Below are 19,783 nucleotides of genomic sequence, written 5' to 3' on the forward strand. Positions count from 1 at the left end.
ACTCTAAATAATTGAAATATAAATGCAAAAAATCAGAAAAGGGGAAATCGAAAGGTTAAAACTTAGCTTGATTGTAAAATGCAATACCGTGAGATTTGACTATGCGAGGTTGATTGTATTTGGTGGCATAACTATGACGCTTACGATAACTGAGACATTCCATCATTTTCCCAAATTTATTGATTTATGACTTGCACTCTCTAAATTGAGCTGCAAATTCTCCTACAAGTCACCACCACCATTATCCACATAAATTTCCATTGATTAGCCGTATAAATTCATTAAATAATCACCTTTGTGCCTTAACAATCTCTCTATAAACCCTCATTTGATGGGGTTCGATGATGGTGGAGCAGATTTATGGTGCGGTTTAGTAGCAGTGGTTTTGGGTGTTTGTTGTTTGAAGATTGTTGATGGAGGAGACAAGAGAATGAAGATTGAAAAGGATGAAGGACTGTTAGTCTGTTATTATTGCCGCTTTATTGATTTTATTATTTATTTTTTCTTAAAGGGTGACCTGACAAACAAGTAGTCGGTAACCTGGGGTATTGGGAGATAAATGAGTGTATAGGTCAGATTAATATGGGTTAAAACATAGGTTGGATTAATATAAGAAGGAGAGGCATAGGTTGGATTATTCTCATGAAATAACCCTAAATAATAAACTAGGTAAATAACAATTAGAAGAAGAATTTTGACAATTAACTTGAGCCATGCCTCATTATTTTCGAGTTCTACGATATCCATGGTTAACTTCTTGCATTCTTCTTTTGCCTTCAATATTTCACTGTCATTTCCCCGCTTCGATTCTTCAAGTTGATGTAGTATACTTCTCACTTGAGTAATCTCGATAGCCATGCTCTTTTTCTCATTCACTAACCAGTTTATAACCTTCCTCTGCCACTCAATCATTGGTTCATCAACCCACTTGATGTAATTGCATCCACGCATTTTAGTCTCGGGATTATAGAATTTGCAAGTAAGAAATTTTATTCCCGAATTTTGCAAAGTCCAAGAAGTCCGCAATGCTGCCGGAACTGAGCAATTACATGTCCCTGTTGAAATAGAGGAAGAAGAAGAGCTAGCACTTGACATAATTTGAGTAATGAGAGAGAGAGAGAGAGAGAGATAGAGAGAGAGAGAGAGAGAGAGAGATAGAGAGAGAGAGAGAGAGAGAGAGAGAGAGAGAGAGAGAAAGAAAGAAAGACAGAAGGTTATTTAAAATATATGTTATTCAGTAATTGCATAATCTAACATGGTTCTTGTAAGAACCGTTGTAATTATCTTATTAATATCTTCCAATTTTCATTTATTTTTAGAGGTGTTTATATTCTAACACGGTTCTTATGCACTACCGTTGTCATTATATTATATGTTATTGTTTCATTCATTTGTCTATTTGCAAGTTATTTAAAATCTATGTTAATATATAATCATTTGCATGTAATAAAGAGTAGAACTATATATTAAAACGTGCATATTATACAATGGCACAAAAAAAAAGTACAAGAAGGGAAAAAAAAGGAAACACAATAACAAATAAAAAACCACAAAAGCATATAGCTAACTAAGTAAATTAATTAGACACCCTAACATGAGTTTGACTAGGAGGTGGGTACTGAGGATAAACTTGATTATAAATCAAGCTTACTACATCGGCATCAAGACGGTGATCAAAATGAGGCACTCTTCGTCTTCCCATAATTTCGGTACATTAATAAACCTGTACGAAATGAACCTTCTCATCAGATAAGAGTCCTCAGCGGTGGGAACCCATAATTAAGGCCCAGCGTGTACATAACGATCCTTAGGGTCATCGGCATAAAAGTCACTTTTTCCCCTTTGATGGTCACGTGATGCATACCTTGCATCGAGTTGTTTTGCTTGGCGAAAATCGTCAAGACCATCCCCTCGAAACTCGATCAGAGCATATCCAAGAAACCCACGACCAGAAATCCAAGCCGGGTGGATTGCCCTAACATTTGAAAACCCATTCTCAATGAGGATGTCTCTTAATGGGGTAAGAGACTTAGAAGCTGGCTTCCCAGCAGCATCGCGTATGACTGGGAGATTGTGAATTATGCACGTAATCGGGTTGATATAGCAGGTTACCGATTGCTGAGGAGGTGCGACGGCGGATGATGAAGTCGACGACATTTTTATTATGATATGCATGTATATGTATATTATTTAAAAAGTGAAGTATAAAGGTTAGTAATAATAAAGTGATTCTTATTCTTACTGCAAATGTGATGCTATTTATAGTATAATAAAGCTATAATTAATTAGATTAATTTCATCCATACGTTAAATTCAAACTTCTATTAATTGTGCATGCATGCATGAGGTGAATAATGGTCAAACAACCAATAATAATAGGGTATGCATTGGCAAAACCACAAACTTTTCAGTTTTTACAGTGGATCTGTATTTACAACGGTTATAAGAAAAACCATTGTTTATTGGTGTAATATGACAACAGATTTAAAATAACCGTTGTTGATATATGAAATATGATAACGGCTAAACAAAGAACCGTTATCATTTTGTGTTATACATACGGTCAAACAATCAATACTGCAACTTTGAATCAGAAAAAGTAAAAATTACAGGGCATGCATTAGTCAAATCACTAACACTAGAAAATCACAAATAATTAAACAATTTTTTTTAAAACGGGTTCTGTCCAACCGTTGTTGATATATATCATGTGATAACGGCTTAACAAAGAACTATTATCATTTTGTGTTATACATATAGTCAAACAATCAATACTACAACTTTGAATCAGAAAAAGTAAAAATTACAAGGCATGCATTAGTCAAATCAATATCGTTGTGTTTTTAGTCATTGGACAACGGTTTTTTGATAACCGTTTTGTTTTTACTAATTGGACAACGGTTTTTGATAACCGTTGTGTTCTTACTCATTGGACAACGGTTTTTTGGATAGTCGTTGTAAGGTTATATGTTTAACACGGTATAGTTGACCGATTCTTATTTAACTTGTACCGTTTCCACTTTCCAATTCTTAACTTGTTAAGTTTCCAATTCTTATCTTATTATTATACCGGTTCCAATTCTTACTATCTTAATATACCATTTCCAATACAACCCAAACTCATTATAAGTAGAATTATAATTTTCACAATCTTAACTTGTACCGTTTGAACTTTCCAATTCTTAACTTGTTAAGTCCTCCATTAATTTTCCACATCGATTATGTCGTCAAGTTCATCAACTTATAGTGGTTCATATTATTCATCCACTGATGATGATGATGATGAAGCATCATATGAACCTTTTCCAGGACCCCCAAGTAGATTTATGTACGCTAAACCGTTTACGTGCGTCATTCACAATCTCTCGTATAGCCTTGACTGGTTAATAGGTTTGATTCGATTAGCTGAATTGAATTTGGTTCAAACTATCTACCCGGACAATGATGCGCATGATGGCTTCGGGCTGTGCGCCCTCATCGAGTTTGGCGGGGTTGAGGAGCGGGAATGCTTTCGCCAGGCTCGCAAACTTGAGCGGGCATTCTATAACAATGACTCTTCAAGACTCGGGTTTGATCACGATGATCAGCGGTAGGCCCATATTTATGGGTTGCGAATGAATCTAACCGTCTCCTACTACTTCTGATTCTGCACCGCCAACGTTGCATTGCCGAGCAAGGGACAACGCCGTTGGAATGGGAAAACGTCTCTGTGGATTGGGCTGAAGGTAAAAGAGACATATATGGTGATATTGTCTCTGAATTCCAGAGGATAGTGATACGCGCATTTTATATAGTCTTATTAGCCTACTTTATGCACGTATTTCTATGCTTTTATCGTGGTTTTATGCTACGAAATGCCCCGAATATGCTACTTTGGTTTGTTTTGTCTTATTTGCAGGAATGAACCCAAAAGTAGTGAGATCAAGCCTTTTACCATCCTTTTAGCATGCATTTGGAGGAAGAGTGAATTTGGAGCAGGAATGAAGCTATTTTGAGATGCGCATTGGAGTAAGGAAGTTAGGCGAGCCAAGAGAGTGCTTCAATTTGATAGTTCCTGATTTTAAGAGCCATATCTCGAGTTCTACAATAGATATTCAGGTGATTCCAATTGGAGATGAAATTTTGTCCTTTTAGCTTTCCAATGCCACCGGAATCACCCTGTTTGACCAAGTAACGAAGAAATGGCAGCCGTTTGAAGTTCAGTGCGCAAAGCAGGAAAAGTACTCGATCGAGTACATAAATCACTCGATCGAGTACTAGCTACAGCGAGAACAATAGTGTCGAGTACAATTAGATTTTATCTTATGTTTATCTTATATCTAGTTAATAATAATGATACTACTTAGTATAAATAAGAGTAGTTTAGACCTAATAGAAAATCATTCATTCCCTGGACTCAGTAGAGGGGATGGACGACGCTTCTTCTTTTTTCTCTATTTTCGGATTAATTGTTACTGGTACTTTTCATTCTTCTTTAATCTCTTAATAATTTTTATTGCTTTAATTCCTTCTTCCCTATATTAGTTATCGTAATTACTTTAATTCAATTCTTATTAGTCTTTTATAATGCTGAATTTCAATTATCTATTTGTTGTTGTTGTTAATTCGATGGTAGTGAATAGCTAATTTTCTCATGCTAAGACTATAGGGGATCCATAATTATGAAGGGAGAGTAATCGATTTATTGGGTTAATGCTGGTATTGTCTTTGTTGGTTAAATCTTTTGCAGATTAATTGTATCTGTCTCGATTGAGTCGACGCAATTAGGCATTTATTTCTTAGTGATCCTCGACCTGGACCGAAAGGTTGGAAGAGGCGAGACTAGTAGCGAACAATAGGGTATTGCAGTGAGGGCGAAAGTTAAGCTGTTTACACTTTAGGGTGAATTAAGGACCGAAAGGTGACGTTCGCTACCCCTTAGAGCGTAATTGCATTGACCTGAGACCTAGATTACTTAACTGAACGATTATGGTGAACCGTCTGTCTTAGCTGTTCCTCTTTATCTGTCTGCTTCCTTCTTTTTATTTCCCTCTTCCTTATTCTCTTTAGTTTAGAAAATCACTTTTAAAACCCCCACATTGTGACATCCGGCTGCAGACCAAATTAGACAGATATTTAGCAACTTAGCCTCCCTGTGGAGATCGACCCTACTTTTCGCTAAAACACATTAGTTGTAACTTAGGTATTTATTTTTGGTACATAACGACCGTATCAAATTTTGGCGCCGTTTCCGGGGAGGCGACGCTTTTTAACTGTTTAAATTTTGTCATTTTTCCGCCTCAAGGGAAGACCGAGTACCTTGAGGCCGCTCTTATCTTTTTCTTTAGTCTTTGTTTTGATAGGTCTTACAGTCTATTAGACAGATTTTAGAAAGAGATTGTCGAAGGGAAGGCTTGAGTACCTTCGACCCTTTTGCCAAGATGACGTCCGTCTCTCGACTTATTGCTCAGTTTGAAGCTCAAACTGAAAGATCTACTAATTGGGAGAGGAAAGAATCTTGGGGTTGTGGTAATCATTACGACGCTGCTCCTCTACCGAGGCCTAGACCGCAACCGTTGCTGCAACAAGGCTACCCACCACCTTGTTATTCTTTCTCACCGCAACCAATTCCCCCACTTGCTAGGAATTACGCGCTGAGAAGTGCTCGATCGAGAACTATTTCTATTCGATCGAGAGCCCATTTGCTCGATCGAGAGCCACTTCTTCTCGATCGAGTGGTTTAGGATGAATAAGTACTCGATCGACTATTTTTCCTTTCGATCGACCAGTTCCTTTTATGCCTTTGCTCGATCGAGTGATTTAGTTACTCGATCGAGTGGATTTTATTTGTGGCTGGGCTTTTTAGTTATTTTCCGTCATTAGGTTTAATTAAACTCCTAATTTCTTATAAATAGGAGTGAGGTCGTCAGTTTATGTATCTCCTTTTATCCAAGGATCACCATACGTTACTTTTCTTCTTTATACACTGTTACTTTTATGCTTGCTCAAATTCCGGATCTCTTTAATTCAGTAACTTACTTCTTCCTTTCTCTCTTTTTATTTAAAAGTTATTATTCCCTCTCCCTCTTTATTTATTGCTCTTATTAATTCTATGTCTAGCTAATTTCCCCGTAGTATGTTAGGATTAGGGAAGCCGTGGTAGCATGCTTTAATTGTATTAAATAGATTAGCCCTGCGATAAGAATTGTATTAGGCAATTTAATTGTTATCCGGTCGAATGAATGCATGCAGGAGACCATAAATCTAGTTAACCCCGACCTAGATCGAAAGATTGGAAGGGAAGGCTTGCTTAATTACAATAGGGTATTGCAGTGAGGGCGAAAGTTAAGCTGTTTACGCTCTAGGGCGGTTTAAGGACCGAAAGGTGACGACCATAGCTCTTCTTATCAATAGTCTAATCGCCTTAGTATTCTCGATAGTATAAGATCTGATAGCTGCCACGGTGGACCGACTCCTAGCATACTCCCTTTCCTTCTGTTAGTTTCTCCTTTTTATTTCCCTCACTTTAGTCTCTAGTTAGTTAAATCAATTAAAACCCCCATTTCTGTGACACCCTGACAGACCGAGTTTAACAGATAGATAGCAACTTAGCCTCCCTGTGGAGATTATCGAAGGGAAGGCTTGAGTACCTTCGATTCTTTTGCCAAGATGACGTCCGTCTCTCGACTTATTGCTCAGTTTGAAGCTCAAACTAAAAGATCTACTAATTGGGAGAGGAAAGAATCTTGGGGTTGTGGTAATCACTATGAAGCTGCTCCTCCACCGAGGCCTAGACCACAACCGTTGCTGCAACAAGGCTACCCACCGCCTTGTTACTCTTTCTCACCGCAACTAATTCCTCCACTTGCTAGGAATGATGAGGCTGAAGAAGTTAAGTCACTGATATTGGCACTTGCACTACAGTGTCATAATTCTAGTGCGGAACTTGATAGCCGTATGAAGAAGCTAGAGGCTCGGTATGATCAATTAATTACCGAGCAAGAGCAATGTGAGACGGTGTATGCTATCAACACCGACACCATTCCATTTCATGAAGATACCCCGGAGGATGATTTAGACGAGTTTTTGGAATTAATACTTGCTGCGTGCAATGCAGACACTCGATCGAGTGAAAAATCAACTCCATCGAGTGAACTTCTTCATCCCATCACTCGATCGAACGAAGCTGTAAGGGATCACCACGATCGAACAGACTCGAATCTTGTTCGATCGATCACGCTGGGAAGGAGAACCTCGATCGAACAGTCACCAAGTCTGTTCGATCGAGCACGGCTGAAGAACAAGATCTGGATCGAACAGTCTCTGTGACTGTTCGATCGAGCAATATGAGTGAAGAAAGCTCTCGATTGAGTACTGTGATACCTCGATCGAATTGCCTTGCTATGGACAGCACTGATACGTCAATAATGCCTATTTCTAATGACGATAAAAAGGAACATATAGTCAACTCCTATTCTGTTCAAGTTCCTTATCCACAACAATTGCTACCACACCGTGCATTCCTGGACCGTATCCGAGATCTCAATGTCGCTGATCATTACAATGCAATGATTGCTCAGGTACCCTCTTATTCTGAATTTCTTGATCAAATTGATTGGTCTAAGAGGGATGTTAGTAATGTTAAGACGGTAATGAATGTTTCTATGATGAAGAGTGCGGCGCACTTCTTGAAATGGGACTCCACCCAAATTGTCGACCCGGTCGTTTTTCTATACCATGTTCAATAGGGACCCATTCGTTTGATAATGCTTTATATGACCTCGATTCTAGTGTCAACATTTTACCTTTGTCTCTTGCCTTGAAATTGGGTTTGACTAAGTTTACACGCGCTAGAACGACTGTTCAGCTAGCTGATCATTCTTATGTTCGGGTCAAGGGAGCTTTACATGAGGTACCTGTTAGGATCGGGAATTTCTTTATTCCCGCAGATTTTATTGTCTTAAATATACCCGAAGACCGTGACATTCCCGTTATTTTGGGAAGACCATTTTTGTGCACTGCTGGCGCAATTATCGATGTCGGGGTTGGGACACTTACCTTTCAGGTCGGAGGGGAGGACTTGGTGTTTACTAAGTCTGATGACCCTAGGGAACCCATACACATCACGCCATGTGATGATGTCCCTCATGAAGAGTCCTTTGATATACCGTCCGATAGTCCTTCTGAGTCACATATTGTTCTTTGCCGTTATGACACCTCCGCCCCATTCGGGAGCAAATTGGAGGAACATTTGTTTGTTTCTCTTTCTACAGTCGCGACGAGTTCAAAGACCAGGGAGGTGAGATGGGTACTCCTAGTTTGAAATCCGGAACTGCCTGGATAGACGACCCGGGAGGAGGTGTTGATAAAGCTACACCGTCTAGGAAAAAGCTGCGTGATGAGGTGATAGATTGGGACCGGATCTTTGTGGGAAGTCGTTGTTCTTACATTGCCAAGTTGTGGAGACCGGATGTCCGTTTGACGATTCTTTGAAAGCTACCGCGTCCGATCGAGGCCTAGTAGTGGACCAATGATTTGTGGTGTTGGGTGAGAAGAAGAAGGTCGAGCGGGACGATGAAGCTAGTGCTACCGGGAGGCAACCCGGCGATTTTATTCTGCATTTTATTTAATTTCAGTTGAATTCTGCTCGTTCGAGTTACTCGATCGAGTAACTTCCTGCTCGATCGAAAAAAAAAAAAAAAAAAAAAAAAAATAATTTTTACTCGATCGACCGCTTTTCTACTCGATCGACCACTATTCCTCTCGATCGAGCTGTTTTGGACGCCCATTGCTTGGATAGCTTCTTGTGACGATGTTTCGGAGCTATTAGTGCCCTCCCATTTCATGGTCGGTTTGGGGAGGTCCCCTTATTCGCGCATTTTGTGAGTTTTTTTTTTTTCGCTTTTACTCTCTTTCTCCTTTAGTTTGCATTTTCCTTTCCATGTTTTGGTACAATGGGGGCATTGTACAGTTTGGTTTGGGGAGGTTATGCATCCATATCTGTGTCTGCATGTTGTTTTCATTGCATTTCAGTTATCACGTCTAATTTATGTTTGCATTGTTGTTTATTTTTGTTGAAAATTCAAAATCACATAAAAAATGAAAAATTTTCAAAAATTCAAAAAATTTCATGTTTATTTTAGCATATAGGTTGAGTCGGAACGGTAGATTTCAATGATGAAATTGCACTATATCTGTCTTTTTGCTTAAGCCTTGCATTGAACTATTATCTTATTAGCTTTGTCTTATTGCATATCTACGAGTTAATGTTTAATTTAGCTGAACATATAGACTTGACCTGAAATTTTGGCAACCTACTTATAATTTCTAAGGATTTAGAGCCTTATAAACTGGTGTCACTTGTGACCGATTTCATGTAGGATTGTGAGTAGTATACTCCTTGCATATCATGTATCATTAATTTGCACATATATGAAATTCAATTGCTTTTTGCCGTCATACATTCGGGTTAGTGGTTGGTGTCACATGCAGGGAGGTGCTTACATTTTCCCCTTTCTTTCATTTTTACCCATTTAACTCCACATTAGCCAAATTTGCCTGTTGACCTTTAGCTACATCCCAAATTTAGCCTGCCTTGTCAAGCTAGTTTAGTGTTTGTTTTGCGGTATATATTTCATTGCGCCGAGTTTGGCTCGTATTCTGTTGATTCGGAGTTGGTAATCTAAGAAGAAAAGAAGGTTGATGAAAAAAAAAGTTGAAAAAAGAAAGAAAAAAAAAAAGAGAATTTGAAAAAGGAATTCGAAAAAACAGGAAAAGAAAAAGAAAAAAAAATGAAAAGAAAAATTAGAAAAAAAAAGGATTTCGAAAAAAAGATGTTGTTTGTTAGTCAATTTCACTCTTATGCTTTATCTATATCTTTTGAGGAGTTAGTTCAGTTTGGTTTGGTGAGATTTTATGCCAAGTGAAGGGCATTGTATTTAGTTCATAATTGAGTTGGAAATGGATATGTCTCATATGTTTTTTTTTAGGTACTAGCTTGACCGCCTATACCTCCACATTCCCATAAATGTTTTGCCTTTTCTTACCCATTGCCTCACTTTACCATATTTTTGTAAGCCCTCGGCTGTGACAGGACCTTGTTTGGTTGGAATGTGTGTACGGTAGCTAGAATTGTCTATCATATTAGTTGCATGCATGTTTATGTGGGTCGTAGTTTAGGTGAGCGACTATTTTTCTTTCTCTCTTACATATATATGTTCACCCTTTGCTTCATGAGAGAAAGAGTGAACCGTGAGAGTCCACTATTAAAGGTCTTGCAAGGTCGACGGCTCAGCTTTATTATAAACATCCTATAACTCGTTTGCATTTGACTGTCTGTTATAAGTGTTAGTTTGCTTGCATTAAATTGGCTTAAGTGGGCATTTGTAGCTAGCTCTGAGTTATCTTTTTCCGTTCCTTTAGTTGCATTTTAGTTTACTCGGGGACGAGTAAAGGTTTGGTTTGGGGAGATTTGATACGTGCATTTTATATAGTCTTATTAGCCTACTTTATGCACGTATTTCTATGCTTTTATCGTGGTTTTATGCTACGAAATGCCCCGAATATGCTACTTTGGTTTGTTTTGTCTTATTTGCAGGAATGAACCCAAAAGTAGTGAGATCAAGCCTTTTACCATCCTTTTAGCATGCATTTGGAGGAAGAGTGAATTTGGAGCAGGAATGAAGCTATTTTGAGATGCGCATTGGAGTAAGGAAGTTAGGCGAGCCAAGAGAGTGCTTCAATTTGATAGTTCCTGATTTTAAGAGCCATATCTCGAGTTCTACAACAGATATTCAGGTGATTCCAATTGGAGATGAAAGTTTGTCCTTTTAGCTTTCCAATGCCACCGGAATCACCCTGTTTGACCAAGTAACGAAGAAATGGCAGCCGTTTGAAGTTCAGTGCGCTAAAGGGAAAAGTACTCGATCGAGTACATAAATCACTCGATCGAGTACTAGCTACAGCGAGAACAATAGTGTCGAGTACAATTAGATTTTATCTTATGTTTATCTTATATCTAGTTAATAATAATGATACTACTTAGTATAAATAAGAGTAGTTTAGACCTAATAGAAAATCATTCATTCCCTGGACTCGAGAGGGGATGGACGACGCTTCTTCTTTTTCTCTATTTTCGGATTAATTGTTCTTTGGTACTTTTCATTCTTCTTTAATCTCTTAATAATTTTTATTGCTTTAATTCCTTCTTCCCTATATTAGTTATCGTAATTACTTTAATTCAATTCTTATTAGTCTTTTATAATGCTGAATTTCAATTATCTATTTGTTGTTGTTGTTAATTCGATGGTAGTGAATAGCTAATTTTCTCATGCTAAGACTATAGGGGATCCATAATTATGAAGGGAGAGTAATCGATTTATTGGGTTAATCTTTGGTATTGTCTTTGTTGGTTAAATCTGCGAGATTAATTGTATCTGTCTCGATTGAGTCGACGCAATTAGGCATTTATTTCTTAGTGATCCTCGACCGGACCGAAAGGTTGGAAGAGGCGAGACTAGTAGTGAACAATAGGGTATTGCAGTGAGGGCGAAAGTTAAGCTGTTTACACTTTAGGGTGAATTAAGGACCGAAAGGTGACGTTCGCTACCCCTTAGAGCGTAATTGCATTGACTCGAGACCTAGATTACTTAATCGAACGATTATGGTGAACCGTCTGTCTTATTTCGTTCCTCTTTATCTGTCTGCTTCCTTCTTTTTATTTCCCTCTTCCTTATTCTCTTTAGTTTAGAAAATCACTTTTAAAACCCCCACATTGTGACATCCGACAGACCAAATTAGACAGATATTTAGCAACTTAGCCTCCCTGTGGAGATCGACCCTACTTGCTGCTAGCTTCTGTTAGTTGTAACTTAGGTATTTATTTTTGGTACATAACGACCGTATCAGATAGGGTAACAAAAAACTTACTCCCTCCATTCAACTTCACACTACACATTTGCTTTTTCACCTTTGTCAATGCTTGTTTTACGCGATAAATATCTTTAGCTTGATATTTTAATGTACTCCTAAAAACCTAAGTCATTATAATAAAAGTTAGATATTTTTCTGGTGATATTGTCTCTGAATTCCAGAGGATGGGGTAACAAAAAACATAAATAATTAAACTTTAATCAAACAACCACCATAATCCAAATACAACTTACAATGCCAGATAATAATTAAAGACTTAATTATTAGAATCTGATGAAGTATTAGGATACTCATCATGAATTTAGGTATAGAGCAAGTTGTAGATTGACCCTTCATTATCACCGGGAAACGCAGGTGGAATGACCTCTTTCTCCCATGACATAGGCACGGTGGCAAGAATGTGATGCTTCCTGCAATGTTTCAGCAGATGATGATCAAGATGGGTCGCAACCCATAGATAAGGGCCTTGTTGTTTATCATCCGAATAGAAGTCCTCTTTCTCCGCATCTTCCCCCGTAAATCTATCCCCTAAATTTCTTGCCTGACGAAAACTATCATGGCAGTTGGCTTCGTCAAACACGATAAAAGCCAAGCCTACAAAACCTTGCTTGTTTGTAGACACGGGGTACACTTTTTTAACCGTGGTGAAACCGGAGTCATGAAGCATTTGCGTCAATCACCCAAAATTAGGGTTTAAACCCTTTCCATTCACCCCATAATGAACTGGGAGATTATGGAGAATGCAAGTAAAAGGCTGTGCGTAACGAGAATGTGATTGTAGCTCCGATACACCAGCCATATTTTTTTAGAGAGAAATTTAGAGAGAAATTAAAGAGTAAATGTTTGATAATTTAGAATTTGACCTAAAACATTATGAAGATATATTTATAGAATTATTTTGGTCAAATTGAATATTATTGGTCAAATTGAATATTTTTTAAAGTTCTGATAAAGTTTTGAATGCAGTAGTCAAACTGAAAAATCTAATCAAATACTGACAACGGTTGAACTGAAAAACCGTTATTTCATAATAGAAAATAATAACGGTTACAAAAACTCCGTAGCTATAACATAACAACGGGTAACAAAAACCGTTGCTGGTGTTAATTTAGTAACGGTTTTCGAAATGCCGATTTCTTAAATTGGTAACGGTTTTCTAACAACCGTTGATAAGAGTGATTCTATAATGACTTTTTGAAAATCGTTAAACGTTTTTGACAACGGTTTGTTAAGCAGCCGTTGTCAAATTATAATAACAACGGTTTTCCAGGGAAACCGTTATTCCTATTAGCGCGGTCTAGGTTTCTGCCAATATTTTGAAAACGGTAATCTAAGTGTCATTATTAAATGCATTAAACCGTTATGATACGCTCCTTATTAATCGTCAGATTTGGCGTAGTGTGTATATGTATATAAATATCCTCTTATAATGGAATAATATAAGACAGTTCTCTCTCTCTCTCTCTCTCCTAATTAAGTACGAGACTTTGATCGAACTGAAATGGGAAATCATCTATTATTCAAATCTGATAAACAGAAGGTTTTTATAAGATCTTATTGTATTATTTAGCTGATTCAGGTACGTTTTATATAATTTGTTTAATAAATTTTTAACAAATTATAGTGTTTTAAAATGTTTGATTCATAAAATTGATAAACGACTCTAACCTACTTAAGCAAACGAAAAAATTTCTTTCATTTGAATAATAAAAGTGAATAATAAAAGATCGATTCGTCTACAAAATTATCCTAGCATATATATAATTCGTTGACTAATGTACTTTTCTGTTATAATTGTGTACCGCATAAAAGGTATGGCTAATGCAGCAATTGATTTATAAATTCCAAGATTATCATCATGAGAATTGCATGTTTGGTATGACGGCTTCTACCAATTTGTTTTTCACAAATTCTCATTTGTGACGGAGATACCCGTCGCAAGCTTAAGACGGGTCAAATATATACCATATTGCTTTTATTTGGTACCGGTTTCATTTGTCAAGTGACTAACAACACAATTGATCTAGACGGCTGATATAGGAGATTGTGTTGTACTCTTTGTATTATTTAATGAGCAATAAGTACTTGCAACATTATTTAATGCCAATAATTAGCCATAAACTCAATATGCATTTAATACTCTCAAATTTACTGTGCCATTCATCATCAACATCATCTCCATGTTTTGCTTCCAAACTTAAACATCTACTCATATTTTTCATCCATCTTCTCTCCATTTTCTACCATTTTGCAATTTGACATTCCCAAAATAAAAAAAATGGCGGATGTTCATCAATCTTTGACGGAAATGGTAGCTGATGGTGCCATAATTGATCAAACAATGGACGTAAATGATGATGGTGGGATAATTCATCAATCTTTGACGGAAAAGACGATGAGTATAGGTATGTATTCTTAGGGCATTTATGTTGTCGAGAACTTAGAGCATATTATCTTTCAATCAATGGACGTAAATAAAAATTTGTGATTATCATTATGATTATTATTACTATTATCATGCCTTAACACAAATCAAAGAATAAGATTTTTTATGTTATTATTATTGCATGTTATTGATGTTTTTATGGTATTATTGCATGTTATTGATGTTGTCATCTCATGGAGTATAAAGTTTGATTTGTGTAAATTTTTATCATTGTTAACTTGAATATTGGTGGATAGGTTTTGAGTGTAGTATATATGTTTGAATATACGTATGTATGTTTGAATATAATGGATGTTTATAATTTTTGTGTTAATGCCACCGTGTCAACTATTTTTAGTTACAGATTATTTTAAGACTCATGTTATCGTATATCACATTAATGTCTGTACTTTTAGTCCTAATGTCACCCTGCTAACTAGAGTGCAACAAATTATTTAAAGGCGCATGTTGTTGTATATCTAGTTAAGGTTTATATTTTTCTTCCTAATGTCACTCACTCACCCTGTCAAGTATCACAAATTCTCATTGAAGACATGACATATCCGTCACAAGCTGAAGACGGATACCATTTTACCTCACAATGTACCCACTTTTTCTCTCTCTGCAACACTATTCATGTGGTCCCCTTTCTCCACTAACCCATTTTGTTACCATTTTATCTCACAAAATATCCGTCACAAATGGTAACCCGTCACAGGGAGACCAATTGGTCAAGTATAAGAGGCCAGATTATTTGAAGGCACATGTTGTATATAGCTAAATGTGTCTACTTTTTCATAATGTGACCTAGTAACTAGAGTAGGACAGATTATGTAAATGCACAATTGGTGATCTCATCAATGTCTTCACTTTTTGGGTTAATGTCACCCTATAAACTTATGTGGGTACAGATTATTCGAAGTCACTATTGGGAATAAAAGTACAAAAATGAGCACTTATTTACGAGATGTATAAGAAACAATCATATGCTTCTGATTTCAGCATTCGAAAAGCGAGATATGTAACATTTTGACATTTTGCAAACGACGATGAATCATTGTTGCTGCCACTTAGCCATTGGGCTTGGAAACACAACATTACTTTTTGCTTAGCTGAATACATGTGTTCAATTATTTGTCTCTCTCAAATAATTATTTGGCATTTGTAAATAATGTGGCGAGTTCTCATTTGGCATTGTACTTTACAAGTTATGTTGTCATTCTTGAACATTATGTTAGTATTTACAATTTGGTAACATTATTTTAAAAAACGAAGTGTTTTCAAACATGTGATAAGAGAGACAATTTGTAATTACTAATATATATGCCCATTATGTTCACATTTTTTAACATAATGCCATTGCCACAATTTCATAGCAGGTTACATTATATCTGTTTACTAACATAAATAATTTGGGGTCATCCTCTTTATACTAAAAGAATAAGAGATCTCAAATATTTTTCCACCTAAATGAAAACTACTCTATAATTGGGCTTCATTATGTCATATCTAAAATTGGGCCACATTGTTTAATTTTATATACGGAGTAATAAGTATATATTTCTAGCCCATTTAAAAGGGATAATATTTTTTAATTTGATTAGACATATTAATAGAATATTCTTATTCTGTTACATAAATAAAATTGTACTGATGATAAGTATGATGTGAAAATAATATTTTATTATTATTATTTTTAAAACTAAACTTGATGACTACAATAATTACTTAACGATTATATTATGCCTTTAGTGGATATAATAATATAATAACAATATTTTTTTAAAATAAAATTAACAAAATAGTTCGAGTAAAACCGACAATCTTATACGGATTAAAAGTGTTGAAACTATTCTTTTCTACCTTTTAATATAAAATATGACTATACTAATTTAAATTTTATAATTAAATGTCAACCGGAGTTAAATACTATTAATATAATTATTATTTTCTCTAATTTGCTCATCTACAAAACCGCGTATTCCCGCGAGATCTACACTAGTAAATGAATATGTGAACAATAGACCTGTTATCATTCTTGAACAATATGTTAGCATTTACAATTTCGTAACAATATTGATAAAAATGTGAACAACTTTTTTCAAACATGTCCCAACTTTTTTCAAACATGTAAACGTTATTGATAAAAACGTGAACAACATTTTTGCTAACATAATAAATGAATATGTAAACTTTATTCAAATATGGTAACATTATATTTGTAATTACCTATATAAATGCCCACTATGTTCACATATTTGAATTACCATAATTAATTTGCATTACCAAAAATAATGTGAACAACTTTTTTCAAAAATGTGAACAATGGATATGTTGTCATTCTTGAACAATATGTTACACCATTTACAATTTGGTAACATTATTGATAAAAATGTGAAGAACTTTTGGCTAACATAATAAATGAATATGTAAACTTTTTTCAAACATTGTAACATTATATTTGTAATTACCAGTATAAATGCCCACTATGTTCCCATTTTTTAATAATATGTTACCATATTTAGAAATGTAAACAACTCTGTACAACACGTGATCACTCAAACCAATTGTAATAACCAATATTCACATTCCATAACAGGTTAAATCTTGGCAGAATGTAGAGAGAATTGTTCAAAAGTACATGCCCAAGGCGGTGTCCTAACTACTAATCGATGTAGTGAACACGCCTAACATAAACTAACTAAGCATGTCCTAACTACATAATTGATGTCCAAAAGTGAGCCATAAGTTTACATACCACAAATCATGTTCAAAATAAGGCCATAAAAGACGTCCAACAAAAGGCCATACACAAAGTCCCAAATAAATAGAACATTCACAAGGCTACGATGTCTTAGCAGCGAACCTTTTCCCCATGGTGCGGGTATTGGTCTCGCTGACCTTCGGATAGTCTGCCTCCTCATTTGGAACGCCAATATCATCAAGGCCCAGGTCAAAAAAAGCGGCTGCACCTTCTAACCTACCAACATTTGTAACCTACCTCCTCATTTGCACCTTCTAACCTACCAACATTTGTAACCAATGTGTGAACATGTAAAATGTATAAAGATACAAACAATCCACCCAAATTAACTCACTGTGTGACCATTTCACTTATACAACAATGAACTCTAAAATAGGGACATTATGAAATGTATGCAATAAGGTGAAAGATCAGCTTACATCATCATAGGAACACAGAACAAGTACCTATTTTATCAAACTATGTCACCTACCTACATTTTTTTTACCAAATTCACCACATATTAAGTAATGAAATATTTCAAAACTGTAAACAATTAAAGACAATTTGTGTCCATTTCAATTATAAAACAATGAAGTCTAAAGTGGTTACAAATAACACATTGCCCAAATATACAACAAACACATGTTTTATCAAACTGTGTTACCTACCTACATTTTAAACAAAATTCACCACATCTTAAGTTATGAAACATACAGACACTGTAAACATTTTAAGTCATTTTGCGACCATCTCACTTATATAACAATGAAGCCAAAAGTGGTTACAAATAACACATTGCCATCGATAGGAATAATCACTTCAAATCAAGAAAAAAATAGACCCAAAAAAAGCCTTAACCCGACTCCGACAGGAAAAATAAAATAAAAAGATCAATGAAAATCAAAACATAAACGTGCATGTGTCAATGAAAATCAATTAAAATGACAAAAATAAATGAAAAAACCGCCATAAATATTAATCCAACACAAATCCATGAATAATCCCACAAAAACCGCCTCAAACATGAATATTAATCCAACAAAAATCAATGAAAAAAAACCAAAAACAAACATGAATAATCCAACAAAATCAAAACAAACTTTGAATCACTTGCATGTGTCCATTATACACCTAAATGGTTCACTTGGATGTGTCCATTCTTAAACAAAAAACGAGAAACTGAAAAAAAATATATGAAAATGAGAAACTGAAAAAAATATACGAAACCCATTATATAAACCTGGCAAAATCAACCCGATCCGATTGCCCCGACTCGAAAAGGCTAACCTGAGACCCGAAATTGACCTGAAATGTCGCACCCGAATGACATCCGAAATCCGAATGGACCCGACCCGAAAATAACCCGAGCTTTCATGGACCTGTAACAGACTCAATTCGAAATGACCCGATCCGAAACCACCCAACCCGAAAATGACCTGATAAAACATAACTTTAATTGGCCCAAAAAGACTTTAAATGCCTTTTTTCTCTTAATCGTTGACCCGAAAATTATCCGACCCGAAATAACCCGACCGGATTGACCCAAAAAATACCCGACAAACATACCCGAAACAGAAGAGTGGCTCAGTATGGTAAGTGTCCCATTAACAGAAGAGTGGCTCAGTATGGTAAGTGTCTCATTAACAGAAGAGTGGCTCAGTATGGTAAGTGTCTCATTAACAGAAGAGTTTAAGGAGTGTGTGTTCCATTAACAGAAGAGTGGCTCAGTATGGTAAGTGTCTCCCAGATAGCCATTGTGAGATGCTAACTACCCCCATCACTGGTGCTGAGATTAAAGAAGCCATGCTCTCCATTCCTGGGAACAAGGCTCCTGGCCCAGACGGCTACAATAGCCAGTTTTTTAAAGACAATTGGGAGTTGGTTGGGGGTGAGGTGATTGCAGCTGTTCAGAATGTGATTAATTCTGGAAAACTCCTTAAACAATGCAACAATACTATCATCACTTTAGTCCCAAAGGTTGTAGTTCCTGATACTGTATTACAATTCAGGCCTATTGCCTGTTGTAATACAGTTTACAATTGCCTATCAAAAGTTTTATTTAATAGAATTGGCAAAGTTTTGCCTGATATTATTAGTCCCTCACAAGGAGCCTTCATTAAGGGAAGAGATATTGTTGGGAACATCTTAATTTGCCAGGATCTAATTAAGCTGTATAAGAGGAAGAGTTGCTCTCCTAGGGCTATGATGAAGATTGATCTCCAAAAAGCCTATGACTCAGTAGAGTGGGTTTTTGTGGGCAACATGATGGCAGCTGTGACACCCTCATTTATTGCGGAAAAGTAAACACGTAATTCTACAGAAAAACTGACAGGATATGTTTGTAATTGGTTCAACTAATTAAAACCTGTCATTTTTAAAACTTTTCTAAACCATTCACAAACATCTCCAGAAGGAGGATGCCAACACCTGCAAATACTAACAGACTAATTTACATAACTATGCTAAAGCTGCGAGAATAAAGTGATACAAACCAAAGAAAAAGAGGGAGACATATGTCCCTAAAATATATGTGACACAAAAAGGGTTTAAGGGTCACAATGAAATAAAACCAGTCTAGGTCCCAAGGTTACTTTGCTCGCTAGCTCGTCCATGTACCCCATATATGCATCACCTACCTGTCATTCGCATTTTATACAAATACGAAAGCCACGGTCGAGTGGGGAGTAACTCCGAGTTCTCCC

At 36.2% G+C, this 19,783-nt stretch overlaps 1 protein-coding gene across 1 annotated transcript in view; it reads left to right on the top strand.

Annotated features, from left to right (window-relative positions):
- The first annotated feature begins 14,188 nt into the window (after positions 1-14,188).
- Positions 14,189-19,783, top strand: part of LOC141589812 (uncharacterized) — a 31,960-nt gene continuing 26,365 nt past the window's right edge. Inside the window, exons 1-2 of the mRNA XM_074410436.1 lie at positions 14,189-14,315; positions 18,829-19,324. Of these exons, the coding sequence (XP_074266537.1) occupies positions 14,189-14,315; positions 18,829-19,324 (623 nt within the window). The remainder of the gene's footprint in view (positions 14,316-18,828; positions 19,325-19,783) is intronic.

The sequence above is a fragment of the Silene latifolia genome, chromosome 7, assembly GCF_048544455.1.
Source record: "Silene latifolia isolate original U9 population chromosome 7, ASM4854445v1, whole genome shotgun sequence".
NCBI classification, from domain to species: domain Eukaryota; kingdom Viridiplantae; phylum Streptophyta; class Magnoliopsida; order Caryophyllales; family Caryophyllaceae; genus Silene; species Silene latifolia.